At 37.8% G+C, this 20,636-nt stretch overlaps 3 protein-coding genes across 5 annotated transcripts; 1 reads left to right on the top strand and 2 right to left on the bottom strand.

Moving 5' to 3' along the window:
• The first annotated feature begins 256 nt into the window (after positions 1-256).
• Positions 257-3,473, top strand: LOC121804811 (uncharacterized protein At3g52155, chloroplastic-like). Its single transcript, XM_042204491.1, has 5 exons — positions 257-751; positions 922-1,021; positions 1,102-1,281; positions 1,633-1,750; positions 2,925-3,473. The coding sequence occupies exons 1-5, from the start codon at positions 529-531 to the stop codon at positions 3,003-3,005; spliced, it is 702 nt and encodes a 233-aa protein (XP_042060425.1). The 5' UTR covers positions 257-528; the 3' UTR covers positions 3,006-3,473.
• A 228-nt stretch (positions 3,474-3,701) lies between these two features.
• On the bottom strand, positions 3,702-7,100 carry LOC121804810 (myb family transcription factor PHL7-like). The gene is made up of 7 exons (XM_042204490.1): positions 6,812-7,100; positions 6,122-6,337; positions 5,528-5,604; positions 5,412-5,454; positions 5,235-5,292; positions 4,672-4,741; positions 3,702-4,438 (listed from the first exon to the last, which is right to left on the bottom strand). The coding sequence occupies exons 2-7, from the start codon at positions 6,249-6,251 to the stop codon at positions 3,974-3,976; spliced, it is 843 nt and encodes a 280-aa protein (XP_042060424.1). The 5' UTR covers positions 6,252-6,337; positions 6,812-7,100; the 3' UTR covers positions 3,702-3,973.
• Positions 7,101-15,134: 8,034 nt separating this feature from the next.
• Positions 15,135-19,319, bottom strand: LOC121804654. 3 transcript variants are annotated; one of them, XR_006051187.1, is made up of 7 exons: positions 17,772-19,319; positions 17,567-17,672; positions 17,032-17,248; positions 16,684-16,963; positions 16,370-16,595; positions 15,822-16,267; positions 15,135-15,693 (listed from the first exon to the last, which is right to left on the bottom strand). XR_006051187.1 is itself a non-coding variant. In XM_042204284.1 (6 exons), exons 3-5 carry the CDS (start codon positions 17,209-17,211, stop codon positions 16,098-16,100), a joined length of 924 nt encoding a protein of 307 aa, XP_042060218.1. In that variant the 5' UTR covers positions 17,212-17,248; positions 17,567-17,672; positions 17,772-19,319; the 3' UTR covers positions 15,135-15,693; positions 15,822-16,097. The 3 variants fall into 3 exon arrangements, 1 of the variants encoding a protein (XP_042060218.1); XM_042204284.1 differs by having other exon boundaries at positions 16,684-17,248; XR_006051186.1 differs by lacking the exons at positions 15,822-16,267; positions 16,370-16,595; positions 16,684-16,963; positions 17,032-17,248 and having other exon boundaries at positions 17,772-19,318.
• Positions 19,320-20,636: the final 1,317 nt, after the last annotated feature.

The following is a 20,636-nucleotide window of genomic DNA, read 5'->3' as shown; positions in this document are numbered from 1 at the left end:
AAAGAGGAGTCAAATATTATTAGTTAAAAGTTGAAAACTAGGAGATATACAATAAATTGATACTGTATCCAAGCCCCTTGGCCTAGCGGTAAAGGGTGCTATAAATATATGAAGTTAATTTTTTTTTTTTTAAAAAAAAAAACAATAAATTGATACTGTAGTAGATTATATTATAAATTTAGGACTCATAAATAATCAAAAACCTAAGAAGTGGCCTAATCCAAAAACACAGCACAGCAATTCAAGTATTGATTGGCTGGATGGGTTTTACTGTATGTGGTCCGACCGCATTTTTAGAGAGAGTAGGGTCGGTCGGATAAGCCCGGCCCGGTCCCAAGATCGTCTGTGTATTGTATTTGTTGGTATCTATCCTTACATCACCGGTTTACATCCAGAGAGAGAGAGAGAAGCAAGTGATCTTTTCTCTATGGTGGAGGGAACGTTTCCAAAACCTGAAGACGTTCTGTACCAAATTTCAAGTCCTCAATATCTCTGCGAATAGTTTCATTTCCTTATTTGAAAACCGCCATGATTGCTGCCGCGCTGCAACCGATCTCTGCATCACCACAATGTCTGTGCTTCCCTAAGAGCCGGAGTAGAAGAAAGCCCTTGGTTACTGTTCGGAATTCGCTCGTAATTGATACGCCTGCGGACGAGCAGGCCTCGGCCGAAACTCCGCCGGAATCCGTGTCCCGCCGCCTTATACTGCTCCGTCACGCTAGGAGTTCCTGGGAAGATCGTTCTCTCAAAGGTACTTATTCTGTTGTTTCTAAGGTACCAATTTCCGGAAAAAGTGGTGGAGATAATGTGGAAGTAATGCTCATTTGCACTAGTGTATCAGCTATTTTGACGAAATCAGGGTAGAGTAATTTTGATTTTTTTAGGGGGAAATATGTAAATGTTGTTTCGGCTATTTAACAGATCATGATCGGCCATTGAGTAAATTGGGACGAGCAGATGCTGTCAAGCTAGGTCAGAAACTTGAGCAATTGGGCTGGATTCCTCAACTTGTACTATCAAGGTGAGAGATAGGTGCCTCTTGGTTTTGGTTTGATTGATAGACTCGATTGAATTTGTATTTAGTTGTGTGCATTGCTGTAGTGATGCGCAGAGAACACGGGAAACATTGAAAATTATTCAGGAACAAGTGCGTGCTTTCTTGGAAGCCGAGGTACATTTTATTTCAAGCTTTTACTCTGTTGCAGCCATGGATGGGCAGACAGCAGAACACCTTCAATGGACCATCTGTAAATACTCGAGAAATGAGATCCTTACAGTAATGTGAGTGCTGATTGTAGATTACCCTTCTGCATTTCATCTGTTGGTAAATTAAAGTGACGTATTTATGTGTCCTGAATATATAGTAATCATTAAGTTATTACCGAATACGCGACTAATGGTAGTGAACTTTTAATTGAGAGAACCTTTGTAGGCCTATATTACGTGCACACATGTAATTATGCATTTATGTAATGCTTCTAGTTGTCCTTAAGAGCAAGGGATCCAAGGTAGTAAATATAGTTAAAATTCTTTTTCTTTTTCTATTTCTATTTCTTTTATACTCTTTCTTAAGAACCTATGCCTTTATGTTGTACTCTGTTAATACTCTTTCTTTGTGTACTAAATATACAGGTGTATGGGCCATAACAGAGGATGGGAAGAGGCAGCTTCCATGTTCTCTGGTGCCTCCATAGAACTGAAGACATGCAATGCTGCTCTGCTGGAAGCAACTGGGAATTCATGGGAAGAGGTCCTACATAATCTGTTACTTGTAGTTTGAATTCTTTAGTTCTTTGCAATTTTTACATAGTGAGTAACTAAAATTGTTTGATATGGAGTGTTAAGTTATGCTAGAACATGTTAATAATGTAGATTCACATATGGAACTAATGCTGGAACATGTTAAAGGGCATTTCGCTTATGTCTAGAGGGAAATCTGTCTTTTCATCCAATGTTCTTAAATTTATCAATCTCCGATTGAAGAAACAGTTAAGACCTCCTCAAAACAAAAGGCACTGAGGCATTTCTTTTCTGATAATAGTTTTGGTGTTTTTTGATGGGATCTGTCCGTACGGTATACCGCGCCGAAATGGTCATACCGCATACCGTACCATTCTGTGCGGTATGACCAAAAATCATACCTTTATCGTACCGCTTTTGTCGGTATACCGCAATTGCGGTATACCGACAAGTCGATATACCAAAATTTAGATATCGTTACCGTACCGTGATTTCGGTATACCGCAATATGCGGTATACTGCGGTATACCGTGATTTCCGGTATATACCGTATTTGCGGTATACCATGTTATTTGCAGTATATACCGCAATTGCAGTATGATGCGGTATAACGCGGTATACCGCGGCATATACAAAATGCTTACCTTTACCGTACCTAAAACTGTCGGTACGGTATGATACCGTACCGAAAATTCGGTATTTTCGGTACGGTAAGTGCGGTATTTCGGTATATTTTCCCAGCCCTAGATCTGTCAACCCCTGTTGTTCATTTTTGTGTTTTTTGATTGGATCTGTCGACCCTCCTCAAAACAAGAGGCACCAATGTGCTTTTTTTAAATACTCCATAATTTTGATTTTATATGTGCATTTGTGAGTGTGTGTGTGAGTTATCACGGTCTTTAATATCATATAGGAATGTTGTAGAGCTGAAATGCTGAATAACAATGTTGGTATAGGAGTCATAACCCTTTAGTGATATCAACTATTAATGATTGCTGTTTGCTGGCACCTTATATTGGGAGGTTTTCATAATTGTTCTTTCAATCATCTTCAATTCATTCTTGCGTTTTCGGATAGTTGAAGTAGGCAGCAGCTGTTGCCTTCCTCATCATATCAGTTCAAAAGCAGTGGACTTATCTCTCTCTTGCATTGGCAGCTAACGTCATATTTGTTTCAAATTCCAGGCATTTTCTTTGGCAGGATTTGGTGGTTGGAAGCTTCATGCCATTATAAAACCCGAGTCTGATCTCCTAGGTGTTGTTTAAGTTGAGGCCAAATTATCATCCCAGATAGCGTTGCACTTGCTCCGCTCCTAATCATGAGAACTGACATGTTCGTGTCAATAGAGGAGCTATGGGAATCAATTTCCCTTCTGCTGCTATCTTCCGAACAAACTCTATGAGCTTTCTTACTATAGAGCAGCTATGGTCGCCATGAGTTCGGTATGACCATGAAGCCTATGCTTTGACTGCTGGGAATATGAGTGCTCATGTGTATACTTATTCACCTTTCGAAAGTTCATATTTTGGATGAACGTACATATTGAAGAAAGGCATCTTATGTACATTTTAGGAACTATTCAGAGCATCCGGCAATGTTGAGAGGAATTATGTTGATATTATATTCCAGTGGAGTTCTCTTCAAGGATGAAGTTTTATCTTCTGCATATGTTATCATGGCCAGTTCATTTGTATTGATATAGTAATTATAACGTGTATTCTTATCTCTTTCTATACGTTCCTGCTGCTTGATATCATTTTGTGGAAGTTAGCTCAGCCCCATTTCTAAATAGGTGAATTTAAAGACTATAATGCATCTAGCACTTTGAATATTATGTATGTTCGACTATTAAAAATCAAGAGGATTGATGCCAGCAAACATTGAACCAATTATGGATAATGATCATTGGAAAGAAGTATTGACAACTCAAACCAAGATTCGAAAATCTGAACATCTGGAACAACTATCGCACTCAATCATCTGCGTGTTATTTAGGTGAAAGAACAGTAATCTTCCAGAATTCACCTCCTCAGAATCTAAGCTTATTAAAGCAAAATACTCATTTCATTAGACCTATACACCAGAGGTTCATCTACCTAGTGCAAATACGTGTTTCAGATACAAGACATACAAGGTGACAATAAGCATACATCATAATGGATTAATCGTCGCTATTTGTGACCCTCTTTAACTGGTTTTTGCCTGCAATGGCTAACCCTGATTAATGACCAGATTATTCACTGGCCAACAAACTAGAATCTAGCTCCTGATAAGGGGGACTTGAGCTCGACTCTGGTACTGAGTGGCTCAGAACCATTTCTTGTGCTGTGCATGCAATGTTAGTGCTCCTGCGCTGCTTTTTGTCTGGTCTCTCATTTGGGCTGAGTAGTGGTGAAGACACACGGCACTCAGAATCAGGTGTTTGTGGAGCATCATGAGAGGACTCATCTAACGAAATGCACTTGGCTGGATTACGTTCTTCGGCAAGCTTGTCGCCAAAAGGGGGGTCGGAAGTTGCAGCAGGGGTCCCTGGGTCAGTTTTGTTCTCAGATTCAGGGAAAAATCCCTCTGTTTCAGATACAAAAGCACCCAAGGCAGGTGCTTCTGGGAGAACTCCACTTACGCGTTTTTGTTCTTCAATAATCTTTTTTAAATACTTTCCTTGGGCTTCTATCCGCAACTGTAGCTGCCTCTGCACCTGTAAGATTCTATAACAGTATAATATCTCATAGACAACAGAAGAAACAAGTATCTAGGGCAAAAATCATTTGCTCTAGCAGCCCGGATTAGTGAAATAACAATACCATGCATCTTAGTTCATTAGCTAAGAAGACTTCTGATCCCACTAAATTTTCTTCTCTCTTCAAATGGTTTTCCACAATTAATTGTGAAATGAACATAAATCTCAGAGAGTTAAACAGCATGAGGTACCTCCAATTGCTCATGCAATCGCTTTTGAACCTCCATCTGCAGCTTCAGTGCTTCAGTTATTTGCATACCTCTGTAATGAAAAAAAAAATCCTTTAGTGAACTGTCTTGATATATCCACCATAAACACATCTTCCTTTAGTGAACTGTTCAGAAATGAGTTGTTTATGATAAAATTGGAGGGGATGTAACTTTTGTTGATGATGTATTTGTGCAAAAAGTACGAGAAAATTAATGAAGTAGGGGAGAGAGACAAAATAAGTTGGGCCACGATGGCATATGTTATATAAATATTAGTATGTTACATTTGGGAGTTTCTTATGTAATGAATTTCCATTTTAGATAGTGACCTAAGGAAATGGACATCCAAATAAGGTAAGATGACTTGTTGAAATGGGACAAAGGAAGTAGCACAAGGAAGATACATCAATAAGAATAAAGGAGACTACATCAAAGTGGATTATATATGGAAGAACAAAAAAGGTAAAAAAGATGTCAAACAAATAGGTGCCAAGTTATTGCAATGAGAAATTATATAAATACTGTAATTGTTGTGATACACTTACGATGAACCATCTAAGCCAGAAAACATGTCTCCAGAATCTTTCTTTTCAGCTTTTGTCCCTTCAAAATCATACATAAATGAATAAATAAATTAATCAACAACAACAACTTTCTATAAAAAAGACCAAAGTATTGTTACTACCTGTACATACACAAAACATAGTCAAGAGAATACCTACCATCAGATGAAGAATCTGGAAGATAGTTGGCAAGCCTGTATTTCTGTGGGAGATTTTATGTTAGTTCACACACTAGATTGATGAACACACTAATAAGGGATCTGATGGTGGCACACCTGTAAGTGGCTTTTGACATGGTAAATTGTTAGCCCTTGAACTCCCATAACTCTTAGAACACCTTTAGGAGTAGCCCCTGAACAGAAAGATGATTGCATCCAAGCGGCTTTAAGTTTAAGCTATCCCTTTAAAATATAAAGATGTTCAAGAATTGTGCCTCCCCTCAAACCGAGACCACTTCACGCACGGATTTGTTCACTCACAAAAGGCTTCAAACTAATTGGGGTTGGACAGGAATTATATACACCTCCCAACAGATTTAACAAGGATACTTTTTTGTTTATTTTGCCATGCCACTAGAGTGGGGGAAATGAAGCAAAATGGCTAGTGCAATTCCTTACAACATATCATGATGTATTGGAACTCTCCTATCTTTCCCATTTCCCCCCTCAACTATTACAAGCCAAAATAAACTTTCTCCCGATTGATGGAACAAAGTAACTTTAGCTAAACTAGCAACAATTTTGTTTCTTTTTATTCTTTTTTATTGGGTTACTAATCTGTTAATCTTTTCCTATAGTTGTTACAAATCGATACTCGACTATTTCATTACAATAGTAACTGCAATTGTGGCCAGATCCAGAAACACTTACTATCTGGCCCTCCAAGTTGTGCTACAGCATCAACAAATTGCTCATGAAGCTCATGGGTCCAACGAAGCCGATGCTTTGATGCCAAGGTGGCATTGGTGGTCACATTGTTACCTCCACCCATAGAATCCATCCGGCTTGTAACGCAGTCCAACAGCTGATTTTGGACTATTGCCTCCCTACGAGCTAAATTGGAGCTAAAACTCGAGCCAATAAAACCTGAAGTAATCAGGAAAAAATACTGATTAGCCACACACTAAAGCCAGAGAAACCCTTATATGTAGCTTAAATCTTAAAACATGCGCTAGAAATAGTTCTTATCAGCATATTCTGAGCATACTTCTACGACATTAACATGTCTCATTTTCCTCTGTATGAGTTTGTTAAACAAAAGAGTATCATAAACTTCAATGGATATTGAACAAATTGGTGTAGTTGACAATAATTCAAAATGAAATGGTTCAACGACGCGCACTTAGTATCAAAACGAAAAAAAAAGTAGCTTCAATTTTGCCACTCCTCGAATAATTTAACCAGAATTTAGCATATAGGTTCAGAAATCAGCATCCTGAATTTTTTAAAAATATCAAGAGTTGACCAAAAACATTGTACTCACAAAAAACGAAAATAGTTCTAACAATCGGGTTTAACTTTCCACATCATAAATTTTAGAAATAGTGAGAAAATCCTCACACAGATCTGCAGAATCTCACGGCGCAATCCTTCAATAGAAGTGAGCTGGGCAATTCAAAATTCTCCAAACTAACAAAACGAAAAGAGGAAAAAAAAAAGAGGGCTTGGTATACAAAAAAGGATGATTAGCGAGATGAATTTAGGAGATTGGGCAAATGAAAGGAATACTCTGAGCTAAGAGAGGAACTGGCTCACGAACTCACGATGGCTCTGAAAATTTTTGTTTTCTGTTTCTTTTCAAATTTTTGTTTTCTGTTTTCTGTTTCTTTTCAAGTTTGATTTGAATTTTTGTCTATGGGGTAGTCTATGGGTTAGTATTTACTTGTACTACTCCATTTGTTGAGTTATTAAGAAAGGTAAAAAACGTCCACAATATATTTTAATTTTATGATTTTGATATCAAGAATTATTTTTTTAATTATTGCATCATGAATAAATGAAAATAATCTGAACTTAGTTTATTTTGGACGGAGGAGCATCAAAAATTGATGTTTAATTGCCATTTAAGTGATTTTTTTTAAAAATTAACTCCGGAGGAAATTACAAATAAACTCGCTCGAACTCGGCACCTCGTGCAATAATGTCTAAGCTCCTTGCCGCTAGGACAAAGGCTCTGGACTAATTGCCATTTAAGTGATTTTGACTGGAATATAGAACTGATTTTAAAAAAGTGAATGTTTTGGACCAAATTCGTGTTTTAGTCATATGTTTAAAACCAAAATTGATCTTTACTATAATATTTTTCATGATTTAAAAATTAGTCTAAAATATTACAAACTTTATACTGTTTGTTATTTCACAAATCAATCACCATATCCGATTAACTTGCTTGCTTTTTTATCCTACTTGTCGAAAACTTAAAAAATACTAGTCTAAAATATCATAAACATTTTCCGATTCCACTCTTAAAATAAGGTTTTCGGGCTTAAATATGCAATTCACTCAAAATTAAAAAAGGCAATAAATGATGCTTGCGAGATTCAATCTTGGGCCAACGCGCAGGAGAGATACCCGACCAACCAACTGCACTGTCATTCTCTTTTTATTTGTTATGTGTAGACACTATTACTCTATCTGTCTACAATTATTTGACCAATTTCATTTTTCGTTCGTCCATGATTAACTGACACCTTTATTTTTTACTACTACTTTTGATAATGGACTCTACAATCCACTAACTTATCCCATTGACATTTTATTATAAAACTAACCCTCCGTCCCTAAAAAATAGGCAACATTTGAAACGACACAAGTTTTAATGCTCAATTAGTAAAGTAAGAGAGATAGAAAGAAAAAAGTGATTGGAGCATTGTTAATGGAGACCGAGACTCACTTCATTAAAGAGAAAAAAGTTTTCTTAAATAGAATTGGTCTATTTTTAAGGTACATCCCAAAATAGCAAATGTGGTCTATTTTTAAGGGACAAATGGATGGAGTATATAAAAGTAGGTCACACGTTCCAATAATTTTTATAACTCACTTTCCATTATATTTCATAATACCTGAGTTGAGTCTGGCTTCAATTAGAGGGGAGCGGAGTGAGTAATTATTTATATCTCATGTATTATAAAATAAAAAAAAACTATACAACTGGTTGTACTCAACAAAAAATGAAAACATGTACTTAGAGGTGCCCACGGTTCCGGTTTTGGAAATTGCCGAACCGCGAGGGTGTTTCGCGGTTACGGTTTTGGTTTTAAAACCGGCGGTTTCGGTTTTGGTTTAGAAAAGGCAGTTTTTTTAATGGTTTTTCACGGTTCTGAACCGCCGGTTTTCGACGGTTTTTTGCAGTTCCGGCTCGATTTTACAGTTTTCTGGCGGTTTTGCACGGTTTGAGTTTGGAACCGCCCGACATGGTTTCAGTTCAAACAATTTTGAACCTAAACCGAACCACGGTTCTAAAATTGACAGTTTCGGTTCGGATAAATTCTCATGGTTTCGATTTAGAACCGTAACCAACGGTTACGGTTTATCGGTTAACCTCAAGAACTGTAAACCTTGGGCGCCTCCAGAACTGGAAATTGCCAAAATATTTTATAATAGATATATTCAATACTAATATTACCAAAAGTTGATTTCCAGTACTAGTAAACTTTTGTAAGTACTAATGAGTTTAAGACTAAGTATTCAAAGTTGCATGTTTTCATCAAAATTATCAAACATTGAAAGTCCAAAATATTTGAAAAAACACTTCCAAGTTCAAAGTTTCCAACACAAATGCACTATTTTATTTAACTTTGAAAACTCGAAGTCATTTCCAATTGTGTACTTGTATTGGCACTGCCCAATAGCCATGTCACTTTGCCGGCCTTATGAAGTGCCTCCGTTGCGTCACAAATAATTAAATAAAGAAATTAAGGTAAAAATGCAGAATAAAATAAGTAGGACTAAATAACATTGAATTGCTCACCATCATAGTATTTTTAAAAAAATGTATTCGTTCTTCTTCTATGAGAATGGTGGAACTAAAACTAAACTTTAACAGCTCCTCAACACATATGAAAGTAATCTCTACGTCCCAACAAATATGAAACATTTGGTTTTCGACACGGGATTTTATGCAGAGAGATGAAAAGTAGATATAGTTTTATTTCTATTTTAGGGAACGTTTCATTTTTTATGGGACAACTCAAAAACAAAAACGTTTCATTTTTAATAGGACAAATGAGGTAAAATCTATCATTTCTACTGCCAATGAGTTTCTAAATGGCAAAAACACACGTCCCATGCTAAATGCTGCCTAAGAAACAATGATGAATATATGAATAACAAGGATATCTCTAGCCATTTTTGATGAAATAGAAAAAGACGAACAACATTTCTTCACCAAAACTATCATTTTAACCCCTCAAACTATCATATTTTATGATACTATACTGAATATAAAATGATATTGAATGCATTTTCACTAATAAATAAATATACCATGGGTTATGGTGCATCTCCATATTTGTTCTAGATTCATTTTTCGCTAAGCTCTGAATTGTCAATCACATCAATTGTTTGCACTTTGAGATTGAAGCAGATGAGGTAAAAATGTTCGTGTGCCCAGATGGGGAACAATATCTTATGTTCAAACATTATATAGAAATGTTATTAAAAAAAATAGGTATGTTGTTCTGTAATGCATATGTCAATGACTTACCATGTCAAAAATTTTCCATTTGAAATTTTGATACTTTGACACATATTCATTCAAAGTAGAGCAGAATTTTCTCGGGCCTCAGGCTCAGTCTAACCAACTTTCGGTGCAGTGACATTGAATATATGTGACTGTTTACATTTTTGTCAATAACACTAGATGAAAAGCTGACTTGGTGACGCCTTTGATCTGTACTGTTCGTCGAAATTTAGATATGAAGCCCATGCATCTAAGGTATGTGATACGGCTATTATTATTATTATTATTATTATTATTTAGTTAGTTAATTATAGATTTGCGTTAATTATAGATTTGTATATCTTTTCCATATCTTCTGTCTTGCTCATTAAGTTAATATCCACTATTATAAATAGTGGACATTGTTATTCATATTATTCATTCAAGAAATATCAATTATCCTTCTATTTTACTGTGATACGGCTATTATTATTATTATTATTATTATTATTATTATTATTATTATTATTATTATTATTATTATTATTATTTAGTTAGTTAATTATAGATTTGCATATCTTTTCCATATCTTTTGTCTTGCTCATTAAGTTAGTATCCACTATTATAAATAGTGGACATTGTTCTTTAGTTCTATCATTCAAGAAATATCAATTATCCTTCTATTTTATTTTCTCTTACTCTCTTTCCTTTCAAACGTGCAAAACGCACAAAATCATAATTTTGACGCCGGATTGATCGACGGGCAAAAGCTCCCGCGACGTTCGACGCAAAATCTACGAGTTAAGGAACTTCATCCTTAACAATTGGTGCTTTCATCGTGATCTCTTCCTCCGAATCGTTGTCTACATGTCGTACAGCTACACCGGATATCAACTCCGGCAGGCGGATTACCACCCATGGCAGCCCGTATCTCAACCCCTGCTCCATCCGAACAGAGCGTTAGATCAACAACCATCATATCCATATCCACAGGATGGGAGACTCCACCCACAATACCATCCCTACCAAGCCCGTCAACCCACTTCCTGGGACCCACCATGGCTGCGCCAGGAAACTGCGTTTCAGCAACCATCGTCCTACGAGACAGATTTGTACTCGCCACCACCGCCCTCTTGTTGGGACCTGCCAAGGTTGTGCACGCAACAGGGATACTCTCAGCCTTATCAACCGCCTCAGCAGCCACACCACACTGCACTCAGACAACCCACTAGCTGGGATCCACCTGCCTATTGGGAGACAACGGGACAACGCCCCTTCCACGAGGTCTCGGCATACGATCATCCGCTGCCCCCCAACCATAACTCAGGATGGAATCAACCCGCGCCACAGCCACCTTGTCCAGCCACCACCACGGCACATCTGACTCTCGCACAACTTCAACAATTGTTGGAAGCGTGCTACAGGATGGAGTCTCGCCTTGTTGCAGCCGACCGACGAATCGACAACATGCTTCCTCCCGAACTGCCTGAACCTGCGCAGCCCTACGGCTCCCAAATTTTCGGGTTTGGGGACCTCGTTCAGCACCTTCCTCCATCAGGAAATAGCAAGGCTTCGTCGGGGCCGTCGGGTTTAGTCCCCTACGACTCATTGGCTCCGCCGCAGCAGTCGAGTACAACACCACCACCCTTTGCGCTGCTTCCTGATACCGCCCTCGAGCCGCCGCCGCCGCCGCCAGAACTTCTTCCTTGGCAAGTGGAATATCGCTCGTTGGCTTATGCTCTGTCCAAGACTTCAGTTGGGAATGTTTTGGAATGCAATAAGAAAGAGATTATGATTCTTGACTGTGATCGAGTCGAGGAAGGATTTGATGACTCTTCGGAGAAGATTCTACATTCTTCTTCTCGTTTTGGCGGAGTTGAAAAGGTTGAGAAGATAGAGAAGTCCAGTCCGGATTCCGCACGTAAAAAGAAACCGGTTCACGGTTGCATCAAGATTCAGTGCGCGCGACAATTGAATGCTTCTCAATTCAAGATTCCCCAAGTCCAGATTGGTTTGGGTAGTTCCATTGTGGACTACGCATCGCTGAAATTATTGAGTGATTCATCTCATGTAAGGGTTGTCGCAAGTATGAATCATCGATCAACATCGCTCGACGCCGATGCCCGGTTGATTCCTCCGTAAAATGACACTTTATGCTTGAGCATTCATGGACGCATTGCTGTAGGGAGATGCTCAACTATTCAGTGTATGTTTGACCCAGGAGGATTCCTCGACACTCATCGTTGCTTCATGGTGCCCACCTTGAGGACAAGGTGGATTTCAACCGTGGGGGAGTTGATACGGCTATTATTATTATTATTATTATTTAGTTAGTTAATTATGGATTTTCATATCTTTTTCATATCTTTTGTCTTGCTCATTAAGTTAGTATCCACTATTATAAATAGTGGACATTGTTCTTTAGTTCTATCATTCAAGAAATATCAATTATCCTTCTATTTTATTTTCTCTTACTCTCTTTCCTTTCAAACGTGCAAAACGCACAAAATCATAATTTTGACGCCGGATTGATCGACGGGCAAAAGCTCCCGCGACGTTCGACGCAAAATCTACGAGTTAAGGAACTTCATCCTTAACAATTGGTGCTTTCATCGTGATCTCTTCCTCCGAATCGTTGATGAAATTTTGAATAAGTTTAAAATATTTGCAAAATTAATTTAACATTCGGCAATATTATGAAGATAATATATCTAATTCAATTCAAAATTAAGGCCATAAGCTATTTTTCATTAATTAGTTTGTGTAGTTGTTGACCTAATAACCACTAATACGGCGTATTTAGACGTTTAACACATCACTATATTACTGTATTCCGTATTAGATTATCATTTTATAAGGTAAAAGTATCATTTTATTGAACAAAAATGTCATTTTATACACCAAAAATACCTATCATTCTACCCGGTAAAAGTATCATTCTATAGGCTGAAAGTATCATTCTATCGGGAAAAGGTATCATTTTATCAGTTTTATGTCATTTTGTCACGTTAAAGTATCATTTTATCAGCTTATATGCAATTTCTCCAGCTAAACTATCATTTTTATAAGCTGACTGTCATTTTATCCGCTTAGATTATCATTTTATAAGGTAAAAGTATCATTTTATTAAACAAAAATATCATTTTATACACCAAAAATACCTATCATTCTATCGGCTGAAAGTATCATTCTATCGGCTGAAAGTATCATTCTATAGGCTGAAAGTATCATTCTATCGGGCAAAAGTATCATTTTATCAGTTTTATGTCATTTTGTCACGTTAAAGTATCATTTTCAGCTTATATGCAATTTCTCCAGCTAAACTATCATTTTTATAAGCTAACTGTCATTTTATCCGCTTAGATTATCATTTTATAAGGTAAAAATATCATTTTATTAAACAAAAATATCATTTTATACACCAAAAATACCTATCATTCTATCGGCTGAAAATATCATTCTATCGGCTGAAAGTATCATTCTATAGGCTGAAAGTATCATTCTATCGGGCAAAAGTATCATTTTATCAGTTTTATGTCATTTTGTCACGTTAAAGTATCATTTTTCAGCTTATATGCAATTTCTCCAGCTAAACTATCATTTTTATAAGCTAACTGTCATTTTATCCGCTTAGATTATCATTTTATAAGGTAAAAGTATCATTTTATTAAACAAAAATATCATTTTATACACCAAAAATACCTATCATTCTATCGGCTGAAAGTATCATTCTATCGGCTGAAAGTATCATTCTATAGGCTGAAAGTATCATTCTATCGGGCTGAAGTATCATTTTATCAGTTTTATGTCATTTTGTCACGTTAAAGTATCATTTTTCAGCTTATATGCAATTTCTCCAGCTAAACTATCATTTTTATAAGCTAACTGTCATTTTATCCGCTTAGATTATCATTTTATAAGGTAAAAGTATCATTTTATTAAACAAAAATATCATTTTATACACCAAAAATACCTACCATTCTATCGGCTGAAAGTATCATTCTATCGGCTGAAAGTATCATTCTATCGGAAAAAGGTATCATTTTATCAGTTTTATGTCATTTTGTCACGTTAAAGTATCATTTTATCAGCTTATATGCAATTTCTCCAGCTAAACTATCATTTTTATAAGCTAACTGTCATTTTATCCGCTTAGATTATCATTTTATAAGGTAAAAGTATCATTTTATTAAACAAAAATATCATTTTATACACCAAAAATACCTATCATTCTATCGGCTGAAAGCATCATTCTATAGGCTGAAAGTATCATTTTATCAGTTTTATGTCATTTTATACACCAAAAATACCTATCATTCTTTGGTTGGATAAAATGATATTTTTGCATCATAAAATGATAGTTTGAGTGGACAAAATGATAGTTTCAAATGATAAAATGATATTTTTGTTTCATAATGATAGTTTTAGATTTTTGGATGATAAAATGTTACTTTTGCATCATAAAATGATAGTTTGAGGGGACAAAATGATAGTTTCAAATGGTAAAATGATTCTTTTGTTTAATAATGATAGTTTTAGATTTTTTGAATGATAAAATTATACTTTTGCATCATAAAATGATAGTTTGAGGGGATAAAATGATAGTTTCAAATGATAGAATGATACTTTTGTTTTAAAATGATAGTTTAGATTTTTTGGATGATAAAATGATACTTTTGCATTATAAAATGATAGTTTGAGGGGATAAAATGATAGTTTCAAATGATAGAATGATACTTTTGTTTTAAAATGATAGTTTAGATTTTTTGGATGGGTTGGTTAACGTCCAATCCAACCCCCTCAACCCTCTCCAATGCTAGCTAAAAGAAATAACCCAGGATGAGTTCACATTCAATGTTCCAACCACTGCCATTTTATCTATTGTACATCATGTAGGCTGCTAATATTATTTCTTGAATTAAAAAATGTATATATTTTTGCATTCCTAATCTATGTGTCAATGAAGGCTGATCGAATTCATCAAAGAAACTCATCTAAACTTTCTACTAAAATATGCCTATCAACTGTTTGATGAAAGGACTAAAAGAGAAATTATTTATTTAGAAATTGAATTTGATAATTTAAATTTGGTGTTGTATTCAAAATTAAATTTTATCTATTGTAGATCATGTAGGCAGCTAATATATTTGTCTAGATAAATAACAGTAGTTCAACGCAACATTAGCAAAAATAATTAGATATAAACAATCCAAATATGCTTGCTTTGAAACAAATACTAATCCAAAAATACTAGCTCAAAAAGGCATGAGTTGTTACTAATAAGTTCAGGGAAGTCAGCTACATAAAATACGACTAATAAGTTCATGGAGTGAAGGTTGATTAAAGTTCAAACTTGAAAATAAGCTCAAATGCAAACTAGAATAGTTTCCCTAACACAATCCCCAACAATAACAACACAAAACCTATGACAACCAACACAAAGTTCATTCTAATTTCAGCTTGGCATCGGCCACAAGCTCCACATACATGACCGCTGCCAGATCTCCTTTTATTCTTATCTTCCTCCTTGTTGCGTACTGTTTTTGCAGGGCGCCAAGTTTGGTTCAAGACATAGGCTGGTAGCTTGCCGTCTCCAATCCTACTATGATAATCGTCACACCACAAGAAAGACCCCGAGTGGTTTGCATTAGTCGGACACTTGTAAAACCATCTACCGCAGTGTTTGGCTTCTTTCCCGGCACACAACAACTTCATCTTCCCAACACCGCAAACACACTCGGGTATCATGTCACTGTCGGTTGTTGTCCTCGACATTAGAAGGCTGTAAAACAAGTAAAAATATTATATGATCAGACTGTGTTATATTTATTTCAATTTCCTCAAAACATATCAAACAAGAAAACAAATTATATAACTCAGATTATAAATGAACCACATTGAAATACACACATTGTTCCACATAGAGTTAGCCAAATCTTCTCTCATTTGAGTCCAAGCAGCAGATGTCTCAACTTGATTAACATATTCAATTTCACCATCAGCATCTTCTACAACACCAAGTTGTGTGTCACCCGCAATTTGTTCCTCTATTGGGTCGTTGGTCATCTCACCACGAATATAATTGTGCAGTAAAAAGCAAGCCATTATTATCCGTATTTGGATCTTGATCGGATAGAAGCTAGCACTTCACAAAATTCCCCATCTCATTTTTAGGACAGCAAAAGCTCACTCGATAATATTACGGGCCTTGCTGTGCCTTAAATTAAACAATTCACGAGCATTTTGGGGTCTTTGGTTACCGACTCCCCATTCCTTCAAATGATAACGAACATTTTTGAACGGCGTCAAGAATCCTTCACAATTGGCGTATCCATTATCGCATAGGTAGTAATTTCCTAAGAATACCACACTGGGTCAGGATATTTATATATTTAAACAGAAAGAATAATGAATTCTGAAAAAATCAATTAGTGTCAAAGACTCTAGTGAATTTAAACCTTTGGGCACCCTCAATCCCCGGTCTCTTGTAATGGCATCCCTTAGCACTCGAGAATCGCCGGCAGATCCCTCCCACCCGGGTAGAAAATACATGAATCTCATGTTGCGGTCGCAGGCAGCAAGAGTGTTAGTTGCGATTTGCCCCTTGCGAGATCGATAGCATGGCTTATCCGTGTTACTTACAAGGACATTTATGTAGGTCCCATCCAATGCGCCAATACAACCCTAGGACGAATCACATATAACTATAAAAATTCCACATGAACCTCGTGACTTAAAAATGTTACATGTATTTGGAGACTTCGTTATTTACCTTAAAATGTTTCCACCGATTATCAACACACGTATTCGTTACTGGATCAGGTTGGGGCAAAAGAATGGTATGAAGTCTGAGAACTGCTTTCAGCACAAGATGAACATAATGCGATATTGTTTCCCCGGACCGCTTAAAATGAAACCCAGCTGGACGAATTTTCTTGTGGTGTGCTAGGATGTTTAGAAAAATAGCTACTTGTTCCTCTAGTAAGACATATCTACCATTTCGCAGCCCACCCATGTCTCTCAACAGGATACATAAACGACCAAATGCATTCCTATCCATACGTAGGTTCACAAAACAGTCTATGTCACTAATTTTAGTGAGTCTATTCATGTGTCTCACCTGTTGGGGCATCCTATCTCTGTGTGAATACCTAATTAGATTATGCCTAGTACGTCGGCCGCATCGTGGGTGTCTTTTCAGATATAAGTGCAACAGGATAAGCGTGTGCATATGTAAGAGATGCAATACACCTTCCACCATGAGGTAAACGACTTTAGAAAAATGAAATTGTCGAGCCATAACCACAGTTGGTAATACTAGCAAACAAATCAGGCTACTGCACCATAAAAGAATCCAAATAGGACATCAGAACAAGCAAAGAAATTATCATCACGGTGTTTACGAACTAGAAATCACCAATTTAATCAACAACTTACTACAACAAACTCTGCAGATAATCACACATAAACAAACGAAAATTCTCATGTACAGAAATCGCAAATAAATGTCGCACTGTAAAAAAGGATCTGCGGTATAAGGAAACACACAAAATCACGCGATAATTTTTAACATCCAGATCCGAACAATTACTCCAAAAAATACATCTGAGACGTCAGCATAAAATCACAATAGGGTTGCAAAAAGATGAAATTACCTTCTACGAGCTAAATCGATTCCACTGTCACCTACAAAATACCGCCGACTACTACTAAGGATTACCAATTTCGTCTGCTACGAGGCTTTAGCTCTGGGCTGCTTCCCTAAATCCGACATAAAATAACGAGGATGAGCAATTGGGGAAAGATCCAACAAAAACGTCAAAGATTTGTTTAAAGGTAGTCGACGGAGAACGGAATTACCTTGAGCAGACTAAATCAGACCTTTGTGCATTGGCTCCCGTCTCCGGGTGGTGAGGAGTAGCACTTTCTTCCCGTTTTCAAAAAGGGGTTTTTCAATTTGAGCTGCGAAGATTTCAAATTCGATTTGAAATGGGGATGGACAATTGGGGAAAAAGAGTGTTAAACAGACACGCCGTTCGATGTCAGCTAATAAACTGCCGAAAAAATCCCGATTCCAACCAGTCGAATATTACATGAATAGTGCGGGCCTCAGAAGTTAAAAACCGGCCATGAACAATGTTGCTCAAGTAACCAAACAATGAGTATATTGCAGATAAAGATTATAATCTAGCTGAAACCTTACAACCAAACGACTCCTAAGTGACAATTATTTTAATGGAAGGAGCAGTGAAGGACCAACAAAAGTCAGCAAAAACCAAAAGAGGGATCCCATTTATTTCCCACGAGTACAGAGAGACAGAGTTGCAGATTTGATTTTCTGCTAATATCCCAATAACATGTAGACTCCCTTTCATCTATATATGTACTCACGCACACATACTCAAATCAGCTTCATATCACCCATACACAATCAAAGAAAAGAAAACGAGAGTGAGCTTTTTCTGAAAGAGAGCAAGTGAGTAAAGAGACGAAGCAAGAGGAGCTTCATTTTTTTCTACACCAATGTTTGGAAACCTCAAAACACAAAAGGGTAAAGTATGAGAAAATTTTTAAGCACATTATGCTAAGGTTTCACATGAGAACACAGGTTATAGCTTAAATTAAGATCTCCTGCCTCAGCAAGCATAATATAATAGCAAGCACATCTTGATAATATTCAGGCAATAGTAGTAATACGTACCACAACTTAGGATGTAAGCTACCAAGCAAGAGCAACCCCAAACAAAACTAAAAATCACATCTTGCCCTCAAACTTTGCTTCCATAATTGGTGAATAGCTATAATCCCAAATGCTAGCTAGAATTTAAAAAAAATAAGAGAGAATGGTAAGGACTTAGCTGCTGTCCGAGGGCTAGAAATGGCTCAGGAGGACGGGATCCTCGACGGAGCAGCCACGGGCGAAGATGTGTGTAAGATGTGTGCGGCTGGACTTCGGCGACGAGGTCAACTAGGCCTACACAAGGTAGCCGACGCTTACCGTGAGCAGCCAAGGCCGGAGGAGCTGAAGGCGGCGGCGTGAAACCGGCTGAGAGAGAGGCAGACGGAACCGCAGCTCGACGGAGAGTCGGACGGTGCTGGCGGAGCAGAGCCGTGTGCGTAGAGAGAGAGAGAGACGATGCCTCCTCTCCTTTTCCGACGGCGCGACACCAGCGGCGACAAGGCGCAAAGGCGACGGCGGTGGCGCAGGGAGGCGTCGACCAGAGCAGCGATTGGCGGACGGCGAAGGATAAGGTGCAGCGCTGCTGGTTCCTCTCCGATCTAGGGATTTCCATTTTCAATTTGGGGATCCATTTGTGAATTAGGGATTTGAAATGAAATGGGGTTTTGATTTGAGAAGAAGAAGTGAATTGGGGAGGGAAATGAATTGACCGATGGAAGTGGAGGAGATGTTTTGGGCTTTTCCTTTTAATTTAGCTTTGGGCCTTCTTTAATTCAATGCATGGACTAAGAGCATTTCCAGTGGGCGGACATCCCACTAGAACATCCACTAGGACATCCCAAAAACACCTCCTGCCACGTCACTAGAACTTCTCATCCCACTGCCACGTCACTAGGACATCCCCTCCTATGTCCGTCCTTCCCACTTGGACATCCCGCAATAAAAAATATCACAATAATTTAATTACGTAAAAACGGAAATATAATTTTGACATGGAATACGGGAAAGCAAAATACGGGCAAAAATACATATTCATAAAACATAAAAAAAACATAGTTAGAAAAAAGCAAAATACATAGTCATTCAAAAAAAGCAAAATACATAGTCTATGCCGGTGAACTGAGTATCCGGAACATAAGTGGAAGGGGTATCAGTAGACTGCATATCCACAACCGGTCGATAGACATCGTCCGCTAGTGGTTCAGGGCCCCTGCCACCCCCTCCCACATGCATCATCCCCTGCATCATCCCCGCCATCATCCCCGGCATCATCATATTTGGGGTCATGCCCCCCATCATATTTGGGGTCATGCCCCCCATCCCCATCCCCGGCATCATCATATTTGGGGTCATGCCCCCCATCCCGGCTGCCCTGGGCATCATACCACCCATACCACCCATCTGTCCCATCCAATTGTACATATAAGGGGACATCATCCCACCCATGCCCCCCATCTGTCCCATTCCCGGTACCGTTGTCGCATTTCCGCTGACGTTTCCCTCCAGGTCGATGGGAAACGCCGGAGTCTGCGACTTGCTCGTGGCCGGAGAGTTCCTATCGTTCTCCATTAAAAGTAGAAATGAAATTTGTAGTAAAAGAAGAGAGAAACTTGTTAACAACAAGTAGTGCAAATGAAAATGAAGTTCAACGAGCCGTATATATAGGGTTTAAAAAAAATAAAAAAATTTCGGACGTCCGAGCGGGACGTCCGACCCTTGCCACAGTGGCGGACGTCCGAGGACACCCGACGTCCTCACGGGACGTCCGTATCCGACCCTAAATGCCACAATGGCGGACGTCCGGGTCGCCCGTCGCGACGTCCGACCGGACGTCCGCCATTGGAGATGCTCTAAGGATTTAATTAAGAATTGGGTTGCCCTCCTTTTTAATTCTTGGCCCACATGAGGATTTAACAAAGTAAGAATTGGGCCCAAAGTATTCGATCAATTAATTAGGATTAAGTGATGGTTCGCTAAGTAATGTCTGAGACGACAGATTAATTTCCGGATTTATCTAACTTCATGAATAATGAATATATGGAGAT

This window comes from Salvia splendens, chromosome 5 (genome assembly GCF_004379255.2).
Source record: "Salvia splendens isolate huo1 chromosome 5, SspV2, whole genome shotgun sequence".
Lineage (NCBI taxonomy): Eukaryota > Viridiplantae > Streptophyta > Magnoliopsida > Lamiales > Lamiaceae > Salvia > Salvia splendens.
The sequence above is the reverse complement of the archived record's forward strand: the minus strand, read 5'-3'. Positions and strand labels throughout refer to the sequence as shown.

Excerpts from the sequence above, each read along its gene's own strand:
- LOC121804811 (XM_042204491.1), top strand. The coding sequence starts at position 529 with ATGATTGCTGCCGCGCTGCAACCGATCTCTGCATCACCACAATGTCTG. Across the intron at positions 752-921 it reads GGAAGATCGTTCTCTCAAAG|ATCATGATCGGCCATTGAGT; the intron begins GTACTTATTCTG and ends GCTATTTAACAG. Across the intron at positions 1,751-2,924 it reads CTGGGAATTCATGGGAAGAG|GCATTTTCTTTGGCAGGATT; the intron begins GTCCTACATAAT and ends TTCAAATTCCAG.
- LOC121804810 (XM_042204490.1), bottom strand. The coding sequence starts at position 6,251 with ATGGATTCTATGGGTGGAGGTAACAATGTGACCACCAATGCCACCTTG. Across the intron at positions 4,742-5,234 it reads TCTGGCTTAGATGGTTCATC|AGGTATGCAAATAACTGAAG; the intron begins GTAAGTGTATCA and ends TTTTCATTACAG. Across the intron at positions 4,439-4,671 it reads GATTGCATGAGCAATTGGAG|GTGCAGAGGCAGCTACAGTT; the intron begins GTACCTCATGCT and ends AGAATCTTACAG.
- LOC121804654 (XM_042204284.1), bottom strand. The coding sequence starts at position 17,211 with ATGGCTCGACAATTTCATTTTTCTAAAGTCGTTTACCTCATGGTGGAA. Across the intron at positions 16,596-16,683 it reads ATCGGTGGAAACATTTTAAG|GGTTGTATTGGCGCATTGGA; the intron begins GTAAATAACGAA and ends GATTCGTCCTAG. Across the intron at positions 16,268-16,369 it reads GGGATTGAGGGTGCCCAAAG|GAAATTACTACCTATGCGAT; the intron begins GTTTAAATTCAC and ends TGGTATTCTTAG.